We start from the raw sequence: 22,280 nt of genomic DNA, 5'->3' as shown, positions 1-22,280 counted from the left end.
ACACTTGAATTGCTATATGTGTTTTATTTCTGAGGCAGTGCCATTCACCCTCCAAGCAGATCTGTGCAGGGAAGCATCAGTGTTTATTGTATCAACAAAAGTGCTTTCCAGGCACTGCAGCAGGTGGCATCACAGGATTCAGCTTCTAGTTTCTTCAGATCTCAGTTGCAGTGGATTTACTCTCCCCAGCTAACTTGTTCATTTTTGTGTCCAAAACCAGTTCTGGGATACATTTCTTCCCTGGTTTTGTTTTTTTTTCTCCCCACTCTCACCTGGGGAAAAAGATTAAGCCACCACTGACTTTTATGTCACATTGCTTTAAGGAAAGCATAGGAAAGATAAGCAACATCATTACTTCTTGGAACAGGCAGTTTCAGAGACTTAAAAGGCTTTATAGCCTCACATTTCTGACAAGCGTCGTGACACAATGGTTATCTGAAGATGTCAAGGTCTTTGGGCCCAGACTAGAAACAGAATTGCATCAGTTGTTTTTACTAGTCAGAGCTAGAGCTGCCTAACTGCAAGGGGGGGAGTCTTTTGATAAATCTTGCTTTCATTTTGGGATAGCTAACCAAGAGCATTAAAGAGGAAGAGGAAAAGCCACTAGCTGTCTGAACAAGACTGGGAAGACAATTCTTGTCTGCAGACAAAGAGAATTGGCCTAGGAAAGCTACAGATACACCTTCCCCATGTTGCATCCTTGTTAGCACTGCCTTTAGAACTGCTCAAGCTGACTGCTGCAGGGACAGGGAGGAGCTCTCAGCAGAGACAGCACAGACTGGTGGAAGACATAACAAAGTTTTCATCTTGTTTAAATCATTTCCTAAAGCAGCAGCTTAACACAAGAAAATCTCACATTTTATTTCATGTGGTAAATTCATTGTTTCAGCTCAGCCTTAGCTGAAGACAAGGAAAACAAAGTTGTGTAGAGGAGCAAATCTGGATGACACAATATTAATGCCTCATGGCTGGAACTGTGGCTGACCAGTGACAGCGTAGGGAACAAGTTCATATTCTGCAACAGCTTTGTTCTAGCTGCAGCCTTATAGAGCCAGGCAGCTGACCCTGTGGTTGCAGCAGAGCCACAAGTAATTCACACAGGCTTTAGTTTGATTGTGCAGTCTCAATTTATTGCATTCTATATCCTTAGGATTGACAGCTAAAGTTTAACACTTATTTACACTTATTACATTTATTACACTACACTTATTAGGCTCAAAATTTTAAGTGTAAAGGCTTCAACACTGCCATGTCATTTGAAAATGTGCAAAAACTGATCCAGTGCCTCCTAAAGGATAAACTGTGTTTGCTGTAGACAAATGTATTTTGCATACCAGTTCATGCCAGATTACTCATTTTCATTATAAACAACTTACACATGTGGTCCAGGACTAGGAACAGGAAATTCACTTCTGTGTTTGCTAAACGTATGTTAGCATGAATTCATACTGAGTTCAGTCTGATTGCAGATCAATCCACAGCAGGTCACAGTGGAGTTCATAGTTTCAGCAGGAAAACAAGGTTTGCTTTTGACAGTGAGAAGTGCATACAGCTGTCTTTTAAAGCCTGAGGTTCTTGCATGTTTTTGCATTTCAGTCACAGTCCAAGAGAGATGAAAGTTCTGGCTTTCCCTAGACAGTTGAAGCTCAGTCCCACAGGATGTTAACACTGCTAGTTGTCAGTTATACTACAGCCATCTTCATCCACAAGTCATTTTTCTCAGGTACTAGAAGCAAATAAATTTAAGTTCCTGTTCCCCTCAAGCCTGTCTTCACCACAGGCCATGTAGTGTCGCAGATTTAACTACTCCATGCAGTTTAAATTAAACTGGCCATTTATTCCTGACTAGATGAATAGAGGGCCTCAATCTCCTTCTGGAAGAATTTAACAACGTCTCCACGCTTTGCCTTCAGTGTTGGTGTCAAGAGTCCATTTTCTATAGAGAACAACTCCGTGTGGATGTACAGGTCTTTAACCTATTAAAAAAAAAAAAAATATATATATATATATAGTGCACAATGCATAATTAGAAGACATCAGTTCCTCCCAGCTTCCTTGGGCGAGAATTCAGTCCCAGTAGATCCAGTAACTTTTTCTGGCTGACACAGCCAGAGGATGGAATTCCTGAGCAGCCCATACAGCCTGTTGTGAACCTCCCTTCCATCTCTTGGCAATTGCCACTGTTGCCCTTCACAGCCCCTTGGTGTAGGCAGCCAATGTTTCTCTGACTGCTTCAATCAGGTGTCTGGGGCAGCTGCCTCAGGGCCCCTCCTGGCACAGGCATTAGCAGGAATGAAGACTTCCCGGCCACGGTGTTAGCAATACAGGTGCCAGTGACAAGCAGGATTTGAAAGTACTCACTTGTTCAAAGGACTTAAGGCCAGCCTCTCTCCCCAGTCTGACCATATCGTCTAAAATAGCTTTCTTCACTGCCTAGAAGAAACACAGCAGAAGTAGAGTGGGTAAAGCTGTCATTCTGTAATGGCAGCTCAAAACCACAACCATTTGCCCAGTCAGGGAGAACTGAGGATGGCAAGAATACATATTTCAGCATTCAAGATTTCTCATGTTAATGCCACTACAAAGTCATGTCTATCTTCTCACTGGAAAAGAAGCAGCGATAGCCCTTGAAACAAGAGACACTTATGCTCAGTTCCAGTTTTTGCTGGAAGGCTGCTTGCACAACTCACCCCGCATTATACCAGTTCAAATTACTGAAAAGAGGTAGAACTAAGTCAGAGCAATGTAGGATTGGACTTAGAATTAAATTCTGTCTCTTACCCACTAAACACAAAGCCACTTACAGGGTTTTTGCAGAGCTCTTCAAAGGAACCTTTCACTCCCAGTTTTGCTGCAAATTCTGGAAGAATTTCAGCATCAGGAACCACTATACCTATTAGATAAGACTGAAAACAAGTGGAAATAGTCAGGCTGAGACCAAGATAAGGCATATTAAATGTCTTTGTGAGCTTGCTTGTGGGCAGTGTTTCTATGACAAGTCACATGTACATCCCCATGCATTTTCAGAGCTTCAAAGGTAACTATGAGAATTTCCAAGTCACTGAGAGTTGTGACAGCAGTAATTGAAGTACTGATGCAATTTATTACATGTGCTGAATGATCCAGCAATTACTTTTGGCTAGTTTACAGATTGAAAACTGGCCTCTGCTAGCATAGGTAACACCTCCATGGCAAAGGAATGGAGAAGCACTTCTGCTGTGCAGAAACACTGAGAGAATTGGGGCTGTTCAGCCTGAAGAGAAGGCTGCAGGAAGACTTTTGTGGCCTTTCAAATCTAAAAGGGAGCTTGCAAGAAAGATGGGGACAAATTTTAAGTAGGGCTTGTGTCAATAAGGCAAGAGGCAATGGTTTTAAACTATAAGATAGTAAATTTATATTAAATACAAGGAATTTTTTGAAAGCGTGAAGGTGGTGAAATAATGGCAGAGGTTGCTCAGAGAGGTGGCAAATGCCCTATCCCTAAACACATTCAAGGTCAGGCTGAATGGGGTTCTGAACAACCTAATCTGGTCGAAGATGTCCCTGCTTATTGTGAGGGGGGGTTATTCTATGAATCTAAACTTTACAGAGCTGACCTGGCGTACTAATCCCACACAAGTATGTAATTAGCCTTTACCCAGCTTGCAACAATGCCAGTTGTCACTTGGGAATTCTATAGGTCTGAGAATATCTTCCTATAAACAGCTCTCTTAGGAAGAGGTTTTATTCAAATGCTCTTGTACATGCATACGTTTGTGGCCTGATCATCCAGAACTTGTTGTGGGAGGAAATCTTGCAGGATAGTCACTCCTGACATCACTTACCCTCAGACTTTCCCCATGTACAAAGACCTGGGCTACAGGAGCACTTTCAATATAGACATTTTCTATCTTCTCTGGAGCAATGTATTCTCCTTGTGCAAGTTTAAATATATTCTTCTTCCTATCAATGATCTTCAGTGTTCCATTCTAGAAGTTAAAAGTGGAGGTCATTAGTTCCAAGTCACTGTCTTGCTTATATAAGAGAAGATAAGCTTTGTTTTATTGTATGAAGGGCACAGCTGGAACTAGTCTAGAAACAACATATTGGTCTTTGCTTTCTACGGAAAGAAGAGTTTGTCTAATTTTTCCAATTAGCTCGGGACATGATTAGACATGTTATATCACTTCTACAGTGAAGAATGGTCTTAACTATGGGCCTAGCAGGTGTTATTTGATATCTTGTAATGTAATTGGTCTTTGGAGCTTTGCCTGGAGTTACCTAGTGAATCTACTGTGTAGAGATTTTTATGCTAGAATTCCATTTTTAGAGACTACTGTGAAGTAACAGGAATTCACATGTAAGGGATGGTTTGTGTTAAGCAATACTCACTGGCAACCATTTCCCTATGTCTCCAGTGTGGAGCCAGCCATCTTTATCAAGTGCTTCTGCTGTCTTCTCAGGGTCTTTCAGATAACCCTTGAACACATTTGGTCCTTTAATGCAGACCTATATAGCAAGTAGAGAAAACTGCTAGTCACCAAGTGTTACGTTTCAGTATTTCCTGACATGCAAAGGAGATGGTACCTACCTCGCCTTCATTGTTAGAAGAGAAGTAGCTCATTTCTTCCACATCATCTAGTTTTATAATATTACAAGCCAGAGGGGCTCCAACATGGCCTAAGAGAAAACAAAACGAAACAACAAAAACAGACTGCAGTGACAGTAGATACTTTACTGAGTTTGTTCACTGCTTTAACAAGAACCAGAATTGTTTAAAGGAGTCTGGCATCAAATGTTTAAACAAGTTGTTGCAATGCCATTTTCAGACAGTTAATGTAAGACAAATAGCACACAAGACTTGATGCTTAGAGCATTATTGGTGTAATCAACCACACCAGCCACAAACCATTCGTGCCTCCTCAGGAACCCCCTTGTAGATCCTGGCATTCATTTGCATTTCATCCTCGTTATGCTCTGCAGTTACTGTATTCACAAAGACAGTGACTTGAGTCTGAATTTAGAATATTCAGTACTGCTAAGATACAAGCTACATCTTCACGGTCCTTCAGGAAAATAGTCAAGTATCATGTCTAATATTTTTGTGTAAAACATGTAATTTAGGAGACAAAGCTAGTTCCTTAAGGCCATTTGGGAAGTCCCTATCCAGTTTACTCAGCTCTCTCTATTCCTTTCTTGTATTCTGGGACAAAGTTTAAACTGACATATGACACTTTACACTGGGGTTCCTCATCTGGTTGAGTCAAGAATTTTAGTACCTCTCAGGCAGACAGGTGACTGTTGCTACCAAGATTCACTTGGAGTACCCATGATTTAATTTTCCTTAATCTAAAAGCATTAGAGCACCTAGGCTTGAGCGCCCCTTTATGTGGGCAGCTCTGGGAGACTTTACAAGTCTCAGCTCCCATACCTGTTGTCCAGTCTCCAGGCATTGAGAAAGTGGATCCAGCTGAGCATTCAGTCTGGCCATAAGCTTCAAAGATCTGTGCAAGAAAGGATGAGTATTCCTTGAACATCAAGTCCTTGGTATGAAAGGCCTCAGTTTCAACTGTGCCCATGCTCAAGTCTTAGGAAGGAAGCCAAAACAACTTTTGCCTTTAAGATATTTTGATCTTATTGGCGTAACCAGATGTTAAACTTCACCTATCCAAACTTTGCTTCCATCACCTCGTTTTCTATTCTCAGATGTGTTACACTGGGAGCTCACTGACTGTCAGAATAAGCCACAAAACTCAGAGGCAGCTGCCTGACTTTGAGTGTTGCATGTTCCTATTTCTCCTATGCTATTCCTCTTCTCAGAGCCTACAGCATAGGTTTTTGGTAGTGTGGTTTGAAGTGGGTCCTGCAGAATTTTTTTTTTTCCTGTTACAGTTAACTCAGATGAAGCAGTCTGTAAATGCCCAATACTGACAGCATTTTCCCCAGGAACGAGCTGAGCTGGACCCCAGCTGTATCATTGGTCACTCATTTGTGCATAGTGAAACAGGTCTTTAAAAGAAAACTCAGCTTACCTGACAGCCTAATGCTGCTCTAAGAAATGTCAGGACAGAGGGAGATATAGGGGCTGCACCCGTCACCATGATACGCACTCTTCCACCCATGGATTCCTTCAAGTGAGAAAGAAGCCATCAGATCCTCCAATATTACACTGCTTAGCTCCCTTACGCTTGGAATAACTTACCTGAACTTTTTTGAAGACTAGCTTGTCCCAAATGCTGTCATTTCGAATGATGCCCTGTTTTATTTCAGCCGTCTTCATAAACGCAGCAAATTTTAACAGGCCACGCTTTACTGAGCTGTTTGCACCACTCTGGATCTGCAAGGAAAAGAGGCAGTGACTCTTGGGTTTGGCTGACATCTGTACATCTCACTCTTGCCTTGTTAAGAGGCACCAAATCTTAATGTTCTAGGGTCAGTCTTCACCTGCAGTGTCTAGGAGGTGACCCAAAAGGCAATACTAATTCTGTAACTGCTGAAACACTACAGCCATAGTTTGAGGAACAGGGATACTGTTAGCTTTGCACTTGTTTCATTTGCATTACAAAAGTAAACAAAGTTTTTGTCTCTTAACAGCAACGAACTTAGCCCAGTTCTGACTGGAAACGCTGTTCTTATACTCCCAGAACTCCTTCCATCTCCTCAGAAAGGATTCTAAAAATTCTTCCTGCTAATGGGTAATTAAATAGTGGTGATATTAAGACATATTCAACATTATTTTGTATTTGTATGCTTGTTTGGATAAATGAACACAAAGAAAACTTAGCTAAAATTGCCCACGTACCTTGTCATATACTCTATTGAGCAGTCTTGGTACAACTGGAAATAGTGTTGGCTTCAAGGTTTTCATGTCATCTGTTAGCAGCCGGATATCTCCTTGGAAGAAGCCTACTTTTGCTCCACAGCTGTATACCACAGCCTAAAAATTGACCAGACTAACCTTAGTCAAGAATAATTCCTAGCTTCACTAGCCATAATTATTAGTCTATGAAAAGCAGCATGATTTCCAATGCCCAATTATTACAAAATAAAGAAAGTTACAGTGTGAATAGATATTGAGGACATATGGATCACTAACATGCCTTTTACTATCACTTGATTTATAAAATCTCAGATGTATATATCTGTACATACCTGTACAACTCTCTCAAACATGTGAGCCAAAGGAAGATAGGAAATGGCAATATCTGAACTTGTACATTCAACTGTGTTCTAGAGGGAAAGAAAGTAGAAGTAGGTTAGCATTTTCTATGCCTGCTTGAGTTACTTTTAAGTATAAAGTAAATAAAATTTGGATCAATTGAGTACTTTGAGACAGACACTTCCAATGACTGAAGCAACTCAGATACAGGCTCATCCATCACCTCTTCAAGATTTTCAGTTGTCACTCAAAATTAGTTTTATGGTTTGGCAAGACTTGAAATAGATGGTTTAGTACTCTTGATATTGAGGACTGACTCATTCTAGAATAACTTCTATGTAGAAGTTCTTGTTCAATTCAAACCAAGTTTCTTGCAGTAGTATCATCTCATTGAAAAAGAGGCACTCAGGAAAGCATCAATTTCTGGGAGTGAATGGTTTACAGCAAATGCCCACATTAAAGCTGGTTTCATGACTGAGGGCCATATCCTGGAGAGTAGCTTACCTCTGTGCATCTAAGGAAGGCAGCAGCATTTGAAACAACATTCTGATGTGTCAGCATGGCTCCTTTAGGGTTACCTTTGGAGAGATCAAGCAAGGTGAGCTGTGGCTCTGACTGCTTCTGCTGGCAGTTTCCTACGTCTTGAACTATCTCAGTACTAGGCTCAGTCCCAGCAATATTTGTTGTAAGAGATCACAAATATGCCTCATCTAGAGTGCTTTCAGCTATGGATATTACATAAAGGAGGCGGCTACTGAAACAGCAGAGAAATTGGGAGCACAGAGAATGCTGAAACAAGATTTTTGGTTTAGGCCCTATGGATCAAAATGCACAGTTGAACAACCAATCTCTTTGAACCTCAAGGCTGCATTTTTCATAGGGTAAGACAACATGAATTTGGCTTTTCTTGCCTCCAGTTCTAGGGAGCTTTATCATAATGCACTTGACTTGTAGTGACAGTATTCCAAATAAAACTGCAAGAGTGGTTTGACATTGCTCTGATTTACTGGTTTACTTCCATATTCTTAGGATTTCTTTATTTTTGTGCAGGGAAGTTGCATGGGGAGGCTCTTTCAGTGGGGAAGCATCGCTATAAACCACCTCTTACCTGTGGTTCCGCTTGTAAAACACACAACAGAAAGATCTTCAGGCTTAGGAGGCTAGAGAGAAAAAGCCACAAAAAGTCAGTGTGAGGATTATGACAGTTACCTGTAATTACATGAAATTCCTAACTGTGATGAATCAGGAATTCTTTTTCACAAAAACAATCTGCTAACCTCCTCTACTAGCAGCAGAGCAAGATGTCATTCCAGAGACTATTTTTACAAGTCTATAGTTGTTTCATAGAGATACTTACAACTGGTTCTCTGATGTTGTTTCTTCCCAGCTCCTGTGTTAAAGAAAAAACACAGTTTAATAAATGCGCACAATAGATGAATAGGTAATTGCATTTCAAATGCAACACCTGTTTTACTACTTTGCCTCTTGATAACTCCATCTCATTCAAACAGAAGCCTCTTTCTGAATCCAATACACATGGCTCTGAAAAACTCTGCTACAAGTGTGCAGAAGACACATTTGAATGTGTGGAAAGTAATTAGAACTATTTAAACAATTTGGAAGTCATCTCTTTACACTTACACAAGCTTAAGCCTAGTATTGGGATGTCTAAGGCACCAGTAATTTGTACTTATAGTTCCAATTAGACTCAACTGCCAGCTTAGAAGCCTGATGGATCCTATTACAACAGTGTCATGAATTATGCTAAGCAAGTCTTGGCTGTTCACAACACATGGGCACAACTTTCATCAATGGTTTGAACTCTGCAAATCCATTTTGCTAAAGATACCAAGTTTCAAAATGACTGCTCATCAAGATGTCTGGTACAGGCCTGACAACTGAGTAATTAACTTATATTAAAATGTCATTACTGTGATAGATCAAGATGTTTAGCTGCCAAGGTATTCCAGAAGCCTTTAGCCACCTACCTCAACCTCCTGCAGTGACAGAATTTCAATTCCCACTTTAGCTCCTCTGTCCTTGAGCTCTTTATCAAAGAGATCCATGAGAACAATAGTCTTCAGACACGGGGTCTTTTTGTCCTCACAGTTCTTAAGCAAGATCTCTGCCTTTGCTGGCGTGTCACAAATCACCACACTTATATCAGCTAGAGAAAGGAAATTATCAGAAATCTGTTTAGTAAACATGAGGCCAGTGAGAGCTCAGCAGCACATACTTCTAGAATATAACATTGGTTTGGTGCCATTTGCATTTGTTCACATGGATTCAGTGGCTGTCTTACAGTGCTAAGAAGGTTCCTCCTCCCATATTCAACTGATTAGGCAAACCTGATAGTCTGGCAATATAAAGAGAGGGCAAATGCTGAGGAGCTGCAGAGAAATATCTTTGCTCACAGTCAAGATGGGCATTTAAACTTCTGGTATTGCTGTGATATTATTTAGGTTTAGCCATCTTCCTTAAATCTAAAGAAATTAAGACCTAATTGAAAGAGGTAGCTAAAATTCTTGAGTTAATACTTCAGCTTCCCTGTAGATGCAGTTACGAAAGGTTTTTCCTTTAAGTCAGCAGAGGAACTGGATTTGCCTGAGCCTGCCAGTTCCCAGTTAGACTGGTAAATCACGGCTCTGTAATCCCAAGACAAGACCTGTTTCCAAGGTCTTGGAAGCTGATAACTGTTGAAGTGATTTTGCTTGGCAAATTCTGTTTATGGGATGGATCCCAGATCAATGTAACAATAGTGGATATTTATTTCCCTCATATCTCTCCTAAGACTGGGGGAAGAAAGTCTGAAGATTTATTTAACTTCCTTGCCAGTTTCTTCCGTGATGGCCTGCTAGATGTTGTTTCTTTAGAACATGCAACAACCAGATAGATTAAAGAGATTTAGGAATATCTTTACCTTTTCCTCCTCCACTCTTTTAATCCTACAGCTTTAAGTCAGACACACACATCTAGTCTTAATTTACCTGCAAGTCTGTCTGCATTGTCTGATTAGCAGTGTGGGAGTTCAAGATTGCAAAATCTCAACTAGCAAATAGTTGAGCACTCTGATTGCAGAATGGTCCACAGGATCTAGCAGATCCTTCAGTGGTCTTGCAACCAAGACACTAGGAGACACACAAAGCCCACTGGATTCTCCTAGGCATTGAACCATGTGCCCTGCAAAGCAGCTTCACTAAGAAATTAGGTGTGTATAAAAGCCATAAGGTTAAAGCTACTCTGGCTTTTGCAAATTTCCTTGAACTTAGCCCTCCTAAAACAAAGTTTCCTAGAAACATCCTTATGAAAGAGTGGAAGTCAATATTTACCTCTGTTAACAATATATACAATGGCCTCTGGTCCCAGAGTGTCATAGAGCGGAACAGCAACCATTGAGTAGGTGTAGCAGGCATACTCTGAAATGATCCACTGAAAAGAGAAAACAGCACAACTAAGGAAAACTAGGAGCCCTCAAGACAGGATTGCCTACAGACTTCATACAGTTTGACTAGCCCATGCACATGGCAGTGGGGGCTATGGAAGGACCACGTCCATGAGAGTAAGAGTTGTGAGAGGTCATTGCATTACATGCTTGGAATGGTTTGTGCTCAGTCAGTAAAAAGGGAATTGGGAAGGAAAATGGTGTGATTGTTCCTCATGTGGCCTGAAGCTGTTTAAATATAGACTCTCCTCTCACCCCAAGGTATCAGAATAGTGTAGGAAAGAACACACAATTTGTTGCTTACCTCTGGCCTATTCTGAGCAAAAATACCAATAAACTGGTCTGATGATGGTTGGCATCCTTTTTGCAGAAGTCCAGATCCCAGGTATTTAGTTCTGTCTGAAACCTGCAAAATAGTTATTCCCCCACTTTAGTGTTACAAGGCAGTATCCCAAATTAATTCTCTGTCATTTACAATACTCACCTGTTTATATGTCAGCCACTGATAAGGTTGCTTGGGTTTCCTGTAGCCTAGGCAGTTACCATTTCCTAAGCAAAGAATTCAGAAAAGTAATTTCAAATCTCAGTACTGAAGTTGCATAACACAATAGAAACACTTGAAGAGGGAAATGTTTCCTTTCAGACATTCAGGTAACACATTGGAGAGCAGGTCAGTGTCCATAGTTAAGCACTTTGCCCAAACCACGATTGTAAGACTCAGCTTTATCCTTGCAAGCTTGACTGAGTGCTACCACCTGCCTTATTACATGAAGTCTAGCACCAGTTTCAAAGCTGATGCAGTGCATTGAAAATGCTTCTAATATCTGGTGATATTTTTTCCATTGCACAACCCACGTGAGGTTGAAATAGCTTGTAAGCCATCACGTATTTCCATGCATAGGACTTGTGAAGTCACATGTACAAATTCGTATCTGTTGTAAACAGGCAGTAATTTCACAGGAAAATCCACATCATAAAACAAAGGAGAGGTGTTTCCCCCCCAGTTCCTCTGATGTTTTGTATCTGCTGCCTCTTGACTGAACTCTACCATCTTCAGCTTCTGATGTTGTTCCTGCCCAGTCTGCCAAATTAGACTAATGCTAAATTTTGACAGGGAGAAATATGGTCACTTGTCTCTCCACCCCACAAAAGGCTAGAAGAGCTTTTGCTGGCCTGCAATATTACCACAGCCAAGACACAAGGAAAAGGATCTTGGAAAAATTTTGTCTACTTGTGATAGACAAGTACTAACTGCCAGATGCAAAGCTTACCAGAAATATTCACTCCTCTCTGGAAAACTTCATACAGGGTTTTAGCATCTTCAAAGTAATAAGAAAGCAGTTTGTTATCTGTCAAGATTGCACCTCTTCTGGCTCCACCCTAGGAACAGAGCATGGTTATGAAACAGTGCATAACAGATGAAATGTCATTTGTTCCTCAGTCATTCATCAATCCCCTTTAAAGCATTTCAATAGCATTGCATTGTTAGGGTAGTCTTTTTCCCTTCCTGATTTTGATCTGCTCAGTCACATGCAGAGGAATTTTCCAGATGGCCTACATTAACATTCAGTTACAGGTTATTGAGAGGCCTTGACTGAGTGCTACCACTTGCCTTATTACATGAAGTCTAGCACCAGTTTCAAACCTGATGCAGTGCATTGAGAATACAGGAAAAAGTCAGTGACAGCCGAAGCTATCTGGTAAAAATCCCACCTAACCCTAGCTGGAAGGGGCTGCTGTTTCTCATCTTAGCATCTTGAGGCTTCCCTTCTCCCCACCATGCTCTTGAGTTGTACACCTGGGAGAGAAGGCTGTGCACATCGGGCAGGAGAGTTTCCACTGACACCCAAGGTCAGAATGGATCAGTATTCAGATTAAGCTCCAAAACAGACCATGCCCACAAGCAGAAAAAGCGTTACCTCAATTCCTATTGACTGCTTGTTCAAGTCAACAGGAGGTAAAAGGGGTTTGGGCCTGCTTATCACCCACAGGAAGATGAGAGCTCCAAATGTAATGAGACTGATCAATGCTGGTGTTGGGAGCGGTGAGAACAATACTTGAAGTATCCAGATCATTGTGCTGGATCAGTGGAGCCAGAGTTGAACCTGAAACAGACAGGAGGTTTAGCAGACTTGAGATAGAAGCTTTAATTACCTATGAGCCATGGTTACTTAAGTAGCTTGTTAAACAATACTGCAAATCATTTCAGCAGTTTGCCCCTGCAGAGTGCTGGTACAATAGTGAAGCACACTTATGCAATGTTTTAAGCCTCTTATAAGAGATCTTAAGTCACCTGTCCCCATAAATAATCTATGCTGCATCCACCTCCACAAAAAGTTGAAGCCTGATGAAATCAGACAAGGAACAGATTCTTTCCATCCTTAAGTAAAAAAATCTGCCTGGAGAAAACCAAGTATAAAATTTCCCAAATCTGTCTCTCCAGATATAACCAAAAAATGCCTAAGGTTCAATTATGTGAATTGCGGAAGTAAGAAAATTCCTCAATATTTTAAGTGTTCAATAGGAAATGGTTTTGCTGAAATAGGAAGGGTATTGATAAATTACATGTTTGATACATCTACATAAATGTCTGCAAGACAAACAGTATATTCATTGTCAGCTGCTTTTACTGGCCATGCTAGACAAATATTTCAGAGAGTGACAGTGTGGTCAGCCAAAAAAAACCAGCACAAATCAAACCTTTGAAGGTTGCTTTCCACTAGGAAGTGGTGACCTGGAAGTCAAAGTGTGCAATGGAAGTCTAGCTGGGAAATACAGAAACAATTCTGCTGCTTGCATTCCCTGACTTATCTTCTGTCAAGGGCAGGGAAGCAAAATTTTAGAATGCAGATTTTCTGAGCTTTCTTCCTTAGAAAAAAGGACTTTTATCTCCAAAATATTCTGGTGTGTTTTAAGATTAAATTAGCAAGAGAAAGGACTGCTTTTTGTCTGAATCATCTCAGATCTCAGCAACTTGTATTTGGTAATGTCTAAATATCTATGCAGGACACACCTACTCACACTTTGCAAGATGAATAACAGCACTCTTTCAAAGTCCTTCATACAGAATGAAAGGAATCCCATCAGTAGATAATAAGTTTTCTATCAGCTAAACCCCTGTACAAGAAGAATACCAGGAGTCCTGATGCAATGAGTTCCAGTTACCCTTTAGCTATAATTCCAATGAAGTTGTAGGTATTTTACAAACTCGTAGTAAGTTCAGCCAGGACCTGAAGTCAGAATTTGGGTCTCTGAGCCCAGACTGATCAGTTAGATTACCTGAATCTGTTTTAGAGTTTTGTACTTTCCAGTGGCAGTGTTAATCAGCAATGCTGGTGTGTTCCCTAGTGATAAAAGGCATGCTTTGCCTGCTCAACATCTGGATAAGAAATGGTACCTCAGAGGCTTTTTAGCAAGGCCAAACTGCCAGATGAATATCACCTACATATCAGAAATGCTGACTCCCTTGCCCTCTTTTCTACTCTAAACCTTAGTTGCCCTTCAAACTCCTGACCTTGGTTTCATGTACTGAGAGTCCAAAGAGATTGTGCTACAGCCAGAAAGGCAGGAACTGTCCTTGGGACTCTCTCCTGATGGGCAATTCCAGTCACTGGGCATATTAAACCTGTGGGAGCACAAACCTGTGTGTAGTGCAGCACGTCACCCATCTCCCCACCCTTCCTTTGGGCCTTTATCAATTGAGTCTGGATTAATAAATAAATAAATAAATAAAAAACAGAACCTAAATCCAGGTCTGCTGATCAAGTTTACATTCAGGGCAAAGCTACTTAGCAGTTTAGGTTTAGCACTGCTCGGTTTGGAAGACTGAAGTTTACTAATAAAATGAATTTGGTAATCAGCTGCTCTTGACTATATATATATATATGTGGCCCATTAATGGAGCAGTTAGCAAGCAGCTTTCTGCAGTGATTAAACTGCATCTGGTTTGTGGTTTATATTTCCTCTTTCGTTAACATGAACCAGACACTTTTATAGCAGGAGCACTGAGACAGCTAGGTAGAGGCATTTCTATTCTCCATCATGAAAGGTTGGATATACAAACTTTATTCCCTTACCTCAGAGTCCACTACTAAATCCAAGTGACAGAGCAAATCACATTTGTGCAGTTTGTATGTTGGAAGCTTTCTAGACTGACACATCTATTCTCACATTTTTATAGAGCAATGCCAGAACTCCCCTTAACATTGATTAGTAGCCATCAATTTGGGCACTTTTCCAGTCTTTTCCCATGCCTAGGTGGCCAAAAGAAGTTTTCACTCAGTGCATTTCACATGACTCTTCCCTGATCATGAAATTTTTCAATCAGCAATGAGAGACTAGAGCTATATGCAGGTAACCAGAGAGACCCAGAAAGAAAGAAAGAAAGAAAGAAAGAAGAAAGGATGGATCAGACAGTAATCTAATCCCATTGCAGCCCACCCAGCATCCCTATAGCTAGTCAAAGATGATTTTCAGTGATATTTGCATGAATTTTTAATTTAAAGAAAGACTTGTTGACAAGTTTCTCTAAAGTCTGGGAAGTATTATATGCTCATTAGCTTCTAGGGTTTGGTGGGTGTTTTTAGTAACTGTCTTCATTAACCCACTTACAGCCCTGACTCAGACTACATATGCAGGACTTTGCATATACACCCTTTAGAGATAGAGAGGTTAGTGTTGTGTTAAGAAAAAAAAAAAAAAAAAAAAAAAAAAAAAAAAAAAAAAAAAAAAAAAGTACAGATGCACAAAAACACAGATCTAGGTAATACAAAGCAAAATGCTTTTCATATCTGAAAAACTATTTTCAACTTCCTTTATTAATAGAATATTGACAGTGTTTTCTTTTATTTTCCAACACTGCTTCCACAAATTTGCTTTAGTCTCTTCTATCAAAGCACATAGGGTGTGTTATTCAAGCTGTGGCAAGAGATTATCAGCAAATTTTTCTCAGTTCTCAGAATTAGGACAGTTGTTTCCTATGCCTAGAGCTTTTAATGTAACTATTTGTCGATCCAAGTAGCTGCTAATTTATCACCTCTGGTATCAGCCACTTAACCCTTCTGCCCTCAAAGCAGAAAAGCCAGAGAGAAGATAGGGATCTGTACTTGATAGACCTTCCTGTCCATGGTAAGAGAACAGCTGCAGCCTAGATCTGTGCTATGGAGCAGCTACAACCAGAGTTTAAGCCACAAATCCAAGTGCCCCATGCATACGTAATACCTGATCTACATCAGCTTAGTGAAAACTCAGTGCAGAACAAGGACAAAACGGAGCACTTTGGACAGCCACCACCTTGCACTGCAGGCTAAGTCTGAGCACCAGCTGCCTTTTTAAACATCAGAGGGGTCAGAGCTGGAGTGTCTGAAACCCCTGAGTTCTGAAGGCTCAGCTCCCAGAGATACAAAATGCACAGGGTGTCTCAAACCACCTGGTAAGCCTCTTGTGCAAGAAGATGCTGGACAGTTGAAAGTGTACTTAGGTTGTCTGCCCTGATCAATGGTCAGGGATAAGATGCACTAAGAGTCAAAGGCTTAGTTTTTATCAGAAGAGATTACAATGATACCATTTACAGCCTTGAGTTCAGGAGTACACATTCTCATTTCTACTGTACCTCCCCCTTTTTCATTAAACACGGCAAAACTTTTGCCTTCAAGTTCTGAATTGCTATTCCTTCATTACGTAGAGGGAATTAAAGTTATTCTCTATGTTCTCCACGTGAGGAGATTCTCTCCACTGGAAAGTGGCTGATCCTTGTGTCATCTCCATTGCAAGAGTTCATTATGGACAGCAAAGCAGCTTCTGATACTTGCACAATTTGGGAAGCAACAGTCTGCACTGCCTGGGAGAATGTCTTCTGGAGTTATGTACTTTGTATCAAGTTTGCCTAAGCTTTTGATGTGATTGTGACATCTTTTTTCTCAGCATTAGCAAGGTAACACTGACTGTTTACAAGCAGGAAAAGTGGAGTACAGCCACCTACACTAATTAGTTACTTCACCACCAGTAGCTCACTCTTTCCATTCGCTTACACAGCGCAGCTCTTGGCTGGTGTCATCCTGCAGATGCCAGCCGCTTTGCCAGTTCTTACTCCTTGGAAACTTTGTATCACATGTTCCTTCTTGGTGCAGATGAGGTCTTGTGTTGCACAGGGTTTAGGAGCATCTAACTTTGAGCATCCAGAGTGAAATTAAAGCATAAAAACTCAGCAGTGACTTCTGAGCAGAGCCACCCAAAACAACGAAGCAAAATGCTCAGTAACCTGCATTAAACCCAGGATATGCTTCAGTGAGGCTTTGCTTTTAGAGTACCTCTTCAGAGAGTCAGAGCCAAACAGTTCAAGCACCCTTTGATCACAGCTGAGAAGCACTCTGCTAGAGGGTGGGAAAGGACGAGGCCTCAGTAACTTATTTTCAGGAAGTAGAGCATTGTGGTTTCTGAGCCTTGCTGATGAAACCTATCGAATTCAAGCTTTCAGTATATTTAAATAGAAAGACCATTTTTTTGAATAAGGAATTTCACTGTGTTGGATGTTACTGGCTCTCTATCAGGAGGGCAACAACATAATGACACTACTTAGTACTAAAAGTTATTTTCTCAGACAAATTGAATAGCCAAGCTTTCATATAGCCTTTTTATCAGATTTTCTCCTTGAAACTACATACTCAGAAACATGCTCAACTGGCCCTTTGAAGTTTTGAAGAATTTAAAATATAGTCAGTATAACAGGTTCTGTTAGTGTTTATCCTGTTGGATGCTACAGGCTCACTTTTTGTAAAACATTCATGCATCAATACTATATTAATAGGAAGTTTTCTGTAGTAATAGGGCATGGTATTAAGAGCAAGGACAAAGCTTGATTGCAAAATGCACATAGAACTCCTAAGAAAAGTAAAATATTATCAGTAGGCACCTTAGCCACACAGGGAAAAGGTAGCACTTAAAGTTTCTAGATATTGATGTCCATTATTTCATATTATCACAGCACTTCTATTATGAAGAACAAAGAACAAGCACATATCTGAACTTCACTCAGCCCAAGGTCCACATTTAACTGATAGCACGCTACCAGAGATTTCCTAGGAGGCTCCAGAAAAACTCATAATCTTGAACCCTGCATCTAATCACTGCACTTGCACCTTGGATTTAGTAAAGCCCATGTGAGTAACAACAAGCAAACTCATGAGCAATAAAACAAATACAGTAAAACTTCATTACTTACACAGAAAATATGGCAGAGCACATACAGAGATGAGAACTAGTGAGTCAAGGCACCTACCATTTTGAATATAGGGTAGGAAATCAACCTCTTCTCCTTAAGTAAAAAGGAACCTTAGTAGCAGGGTGCAAAACCAACAGCACTTAGGTAACACTTGTGTTAAAAACTACAACCAGTTTCCTGTCCCCAGTTTAAATAAATCAGCAAGCAGAAAAGCACATTGGGAGAGGTTTAAAGGGGAGGAACTTGCATGGGGGAACTAGAGTGATTAAAAAAATAAAGAACCCCAACAACCCACCAACACAAGAGGAAGTCATTGAGATTTTTGTTTGTTAATGAAAACAGCTTGAAGTAGATCTAAATGAATTGTGAACCAAAACATTTTGAAATTGTATTTATAGTTTATTCTTTCTCATCTGCTATTATCTTCTCTATGTATAAAGCCACATTCTCAACAATAGCAAATTTCTCTCTATAGCTGCATATATGTTAATGTGAGCAGAGCTTTGTAGCCTGTAATACCAACAAAATGTTTTGACTACAGCATTGCTCATATACTGCTGCAATGGACTTGCCGGTGGGTTGGATTTCTGCTGATGCTTTTGGTTTATTTGGTTTTGATGTTAGGTTTCTTGTTGCTGTTGTTGGTTTTCTTTCCTATTTTTTCCCCCAATATCTACCTAATTCTTTCTGTTCTGCTGTAGACATATGTAGGTGCAAATATTTGCACAAGGTAACAGTGAATCATGTTTCAAGCTTCAGATTTGTTTCCTGCTATGACAGGGATTTTTTTATGATTTCACAGTTTCATTTCTTTGTTTAAAAGTCTATAGCTGTTGTAGTTTCCCTTTTTCTCTTCGATGCTTGTCAAACATAACTGGAATTTTGCAGTATGTTTGGAGGGATGGGAAGACAGTAACTTCACTTATCTCTCTTCTTCGTTGCCTTAACCTCAGATTTCAAAATTATTTTCTCCACTTAGGAGTTTCCCCATCTGACAGTTTTCCTATGCTGCATGATTTCAGCGTAATCTGCTTAGCTAGACAAACCATAAAGCTGAGATGGAATTAACATTAAGCATGTACTTGCATCCAAAATACAACCTGTACTGGACCTTGGCTTGCTAAAACACATAGCCTCTACTAATTGCAATTATGTTTTTATTGCTGCTGTAAACTTTATACTAATCAGGTAAAGTTAATTTACATGTAGTTGTGGCATTATATAGCCACATAGGTATCTTTTAGGGAAACTGAGGGTTGATTCACTGATATTCCTGTAAGCTGTGCATGAAAAAGAAATAGCTTTCCTTCATAAAACTCCTCTGCCTTTGGCTTTGCCTCCCCAGGCCTGTTGCTGTGGCATTTCAGAGAAGCTATGAGCTTCAGCTTTAATAGTCAGGGGGCATTTGTGCTTATAGAAAGGAGACAAGGCTGTGCTCCCAGCCCAGCCAGTTCCATTATCACCTGCTCTGCATAGCTCTCTTAGCATTTTCCCCCTTCAGATATCTGGCCTCGGGCTGTTCTTTTTGCAGGAGCAAGAGAAAAAGCAGAGAGTTTGCCCTTTCTTTGGGTAGTAGAGCTGTGTATCTCAGGTGCATTGAGATATCCTTTGCTGCAGGGTGGGTGGGTGAACATGCCCACAGCACGTCCTACCTGACCTGCCAGGAGCCCAGAATGTGATGCAGAACTCCAGGATCTAAGGCTACTTACCACTGTTATTGCCTGGGCTCAGTGCGTGTCACAGCTCCAACAAAAATGAGATTAAAGGATGCACATAGGAAAGCTTCTCCTAAATGATCATTTCTGTTCAATGCTCATAAATTAGAATACAGCTGACACTCTTCCCCTGATGCACATAACAAGTGACATACAAATGTTGAGGCTTTTAATTTTTCATAACTGAACTGAATAAAATCCAGATTTTGGAAAGCCACAGATCTTTTTTTGCTAGTAATTTTCTGTCAAAATCAAAGCAGAGTTATGAATCTTAGCCTTTGATTCTCTTTGTGCATGTATATAAAATTTACACCTGCATTCCTCATACCCATTAGTGACTTAAGATGAGCAGTAGGTAGCTTACATATATGGGGAGCTCAGGTTGTTTCCTTTCTGTTGTCACTGTCAAAAAACGTTTTGCATGGAGGATGAATCAGGTGAAGTTTTGAAACAAATCTTAAGGTCATGGCACAACATGAGCTTTTGTTATCCGAAGATGCCCAAGGAACCTTTCTACGTATAGCAAATTGCAGAGGAATTAAATAAATAAAAGGAAAGCATTGGCTCCATGTACCCTTTTCTCTGTTGTCCCTTCAAAACTTGGATTTAAATTTCATGAGTCTTGGGAGGTGTGAACACACTTTATTTGAATGGTTTTTGAATTCCAGTTTGCTTTTTTAATGCTATAAACATAATTCTTTATTGCTCTGTTCTGCTTTTCAAGGGCTTTGTCCAGCTTCATAAAGCAGAATAACTGCACTGGAACATAAATGATGTCCTCAGAGCACAAGTGGGTTCCACAGGAAAGGAGGTATGGATAGGAGATGGGCTTAGGACTTGGAAGAGCAGCATGCTTTTTGCCCGTTCTCTTGCTTGCAGCTTGATTTCAGGTTGATCTTTGTCTCCACCACCCTCTCTGTACACAAGCAAGAGCTTGGAGAAGGCTCCATCTCTAGAGCTAGAACAAGCAGTTGTACCAAGGCAATGGCAACAGTCTGGTGTGCCATACCCAATGATATGGGCTGTTAAACCATTACAAAAGGCATTATAGCCAGCTTCTATGTTCTTAGTTAGGAATTAAGCCAGATTCTGTTGTATTAAATGTTGCCAGCAAGCTTGTGCAGATAAATGATCTAGCATATTGCAACCTTTTACTGCTTGTGATGCTGTGGCAACAAATATTCTTATACTTTTGGAACCTGGTTTAAACATTAGTCTGAATGGGAGCCTGGCACTGCTACTTTGTGCACCGTATCTTTAAATAGGCATAACTAACAAACTGATAAGAAAATGGCTTCAGCCTGGACTGTAGACAGGTTTTTACTTCCAGCCAGTCTCTAGCAACAGGGAGCGTTCAGGCGGCTGCTCTCGTTCAAGCTGTGATTTCCCTGTATGCCACCCCTGAGCCCAGACTTGCTTCTTTAACAACATGCAGCCAGTGTACAGCTGTTGCCTTTAACAGCACACAGAGTGATAAGGGTGCATTGGATCCAGGTATAACTGAGGTTATTATCCCACTTGCAGCTCTTCTCTGCAAGAGCAGGAAGCCCAGTACTTGGCAAACACAGGCTCCAACCAGGAGGGATTTGCTTACCTTCCTTCAGTGCTGGAGGAGGGTGGAGGGGCTGGTAACAGCTTGCTTCCCTTGCTGCTTTACAACTCCCAAGGGCTGCTCTAGGGTTGGTGCTTCCCCAGCTCCAGTGGTGCTTCCCCAGCTCCCGTGGCAGGACTAAGCCCCGAATCATCAGAGAGTGGCTTTAATAAACAGGCGACACTGCACCCAGGTAACCTTTGAACCTGCCTTGCAATAGGTTCAAAGGTAAAAAAAAAAAAAAAAAAATATTATTCCTGATCAAATATAAAGAGCAATTTTGGCTGGTTAGAAATGTTAAACATACAAGTCTTGCACAACAGCGTTAGAGGAGAGCAGCGCATTGTGAAAACCAGCCCCAGCCCTGTGAAAGCTGCAGCCCTGGGCTTTTCATAGAGCTCTCGTTTACTCTGAGTGTGCACAGGGCACTGAAGAAGTCTCGCTACACTGAGGAAAGGTGCCTCTTGGATTGCACTTCAAGCAAGCAAACATATTCCAGTATTTTTCACCGGATGCTTCCTGTAGAGTCCTGTCCTGAACATGTCCAGCTGTTGGGGTGTGGGTTTCCCTTGCAGCTCCAGGGGTCTGTGACGTGGTCTCTCCTTTGGGGCCAGGGCTCTCAGCGCTGTTGGGATGTACGGGGGGCTGCTTGTCTCACCATGGCGCACCTTCCCTTTTGACGCTGTGCAAAAGTCAGTGCACTTGCTCAACCGCCAAGTAGGCCAAGCCTGTTTTGTGAGAGATTTCTTGTGTTGATTTAAACAACTGTGGTTTTGGGTTTTTTGCCTTCCTTTATCTCTGAAATGGGAATAAGAGAATGTCTGTACTTAATGCTGCTTGAGAAAGACAGTTGTGAGGTGAGGTATGCAGGCTGGACTAGCAGGTGGAGCTTCCTGGCTTTGCTTCCAAAGGCTGTGGATATGATCTTTGGAAGGCATTTTTTGCACATGATCCAAGAGACGGGGCTAAATAGCAAAGTCCTTTGAGCACTCACTTATTAGAGAGCATCCAGAGGGTAACGAAGATGGTGAAGAGCCTTGAGGGGAAGCTGTAGGAGGAGCTGCTGAGGGCACTTGGCTTGCTCAGCCTGGAGGAGACTGAGGGGGAAAGCTTCCTTGTGAGAGGGAGAGGAGGGACAGGCAGCTCTTCTCTGAGGTGAACAGCAACAGGACACA

At 41.0% G+C, this 22,280-nt stretch overlaps 1 protein-coding gene across 1 annotated transcript; it reads right to left on the bottom strand.

Annotated features, from left to right (window-relative positions):
- Positions 1 to 1,133: 1,133 nt before the first annotated feature.
- On the bottom strand, positions 1,134 to 17,887 carry ACSL5 (acyl-CoA synthetase long chain family member 5). The gene is made up of 21 exons (XM_040071061.2): positions 17,857 to 17,887; positions 12,500 to 12,685; positions 11,852 to 11,960; positions 11,065 to 11,129; positions 10,885 to 10,986; positions 10,468 to 10,567; positions 9,127 to 9,305; positions 8,496 to 8,528; positions 8,247 to 8,298; positions 7,643 to 7,716; positions 7,132 to 7,209; positions 6,782 to 6,916; positions 6,182 to 6,316; positions 6,012 to 6,107; positions 5,411 to 5,483; positions 4,571 to 4,659; positions 4,372 to 4,488; positions 3,825 to 3,968; positions 2,805 to 2,906; positions 2,362 to 2,433; positions 1,134 to 1,976 (listed from the first exon to the last, which is right to left on the bottom strand). The coding sequence occupies exons 2-21, from the start codon at positions 12,653 to 12,655 to the stop codon at positions 1,836 to 1,838; spliced, it is 2,052 nt and encodes a 683-aa protein (XP_039926995.1). The 5' UTR covers positions 12,656 to 12,685; positions 17,857 to 17,887; the 3' UTR covers positions 1,134 to 1,835.
- Between the last annotated feature and the right edge of the window lie 4,393 nt (positions 17,888 to 22,280).

Source organism: Hirundo rustica, chromosome 8, assembly GCF_015227805.2.
Source record: "Hirundo rustica isolate bHirRus1 chromosome 8, bHirRus1.pri.v3, whole genome shotgun sequence".
NCBI lineage: Eukaryota > Metazoa > Chordata > Aves > Passeriformes > Hirundinidae > Hirundo > Hirundo rustica.
Note: the sequence above shows the minus strand (reverse complement) of the source record. Positions and strands in the feature narration are given on the sequence as shown.

Bases quoted from the DNA above. Each gene is read 5' to 3' on its own strand.
- ACSL5 (XM_040071061.2), bottom strand. From the start codon at position 12,655: ATGATCTGGATACTTCAAGTATTGTTCTCACCGCTCCCAACACCAGCA. The intron at 7,717-8,246 runs GTAAGAGGTGGT...ATCTCTCCAAAG, and splicing joins TTTTACAAGCGGAACCACAG to GTAACCCTAAAGGAGCCATG. The intron at 6,108-6,181 runs GTAAGTTATTCC...TCTCACTTGAAG, and splicing joins TAGTCTTCAAAAAAGTTCAG to GAATCCATGGGTGGAAGAGT.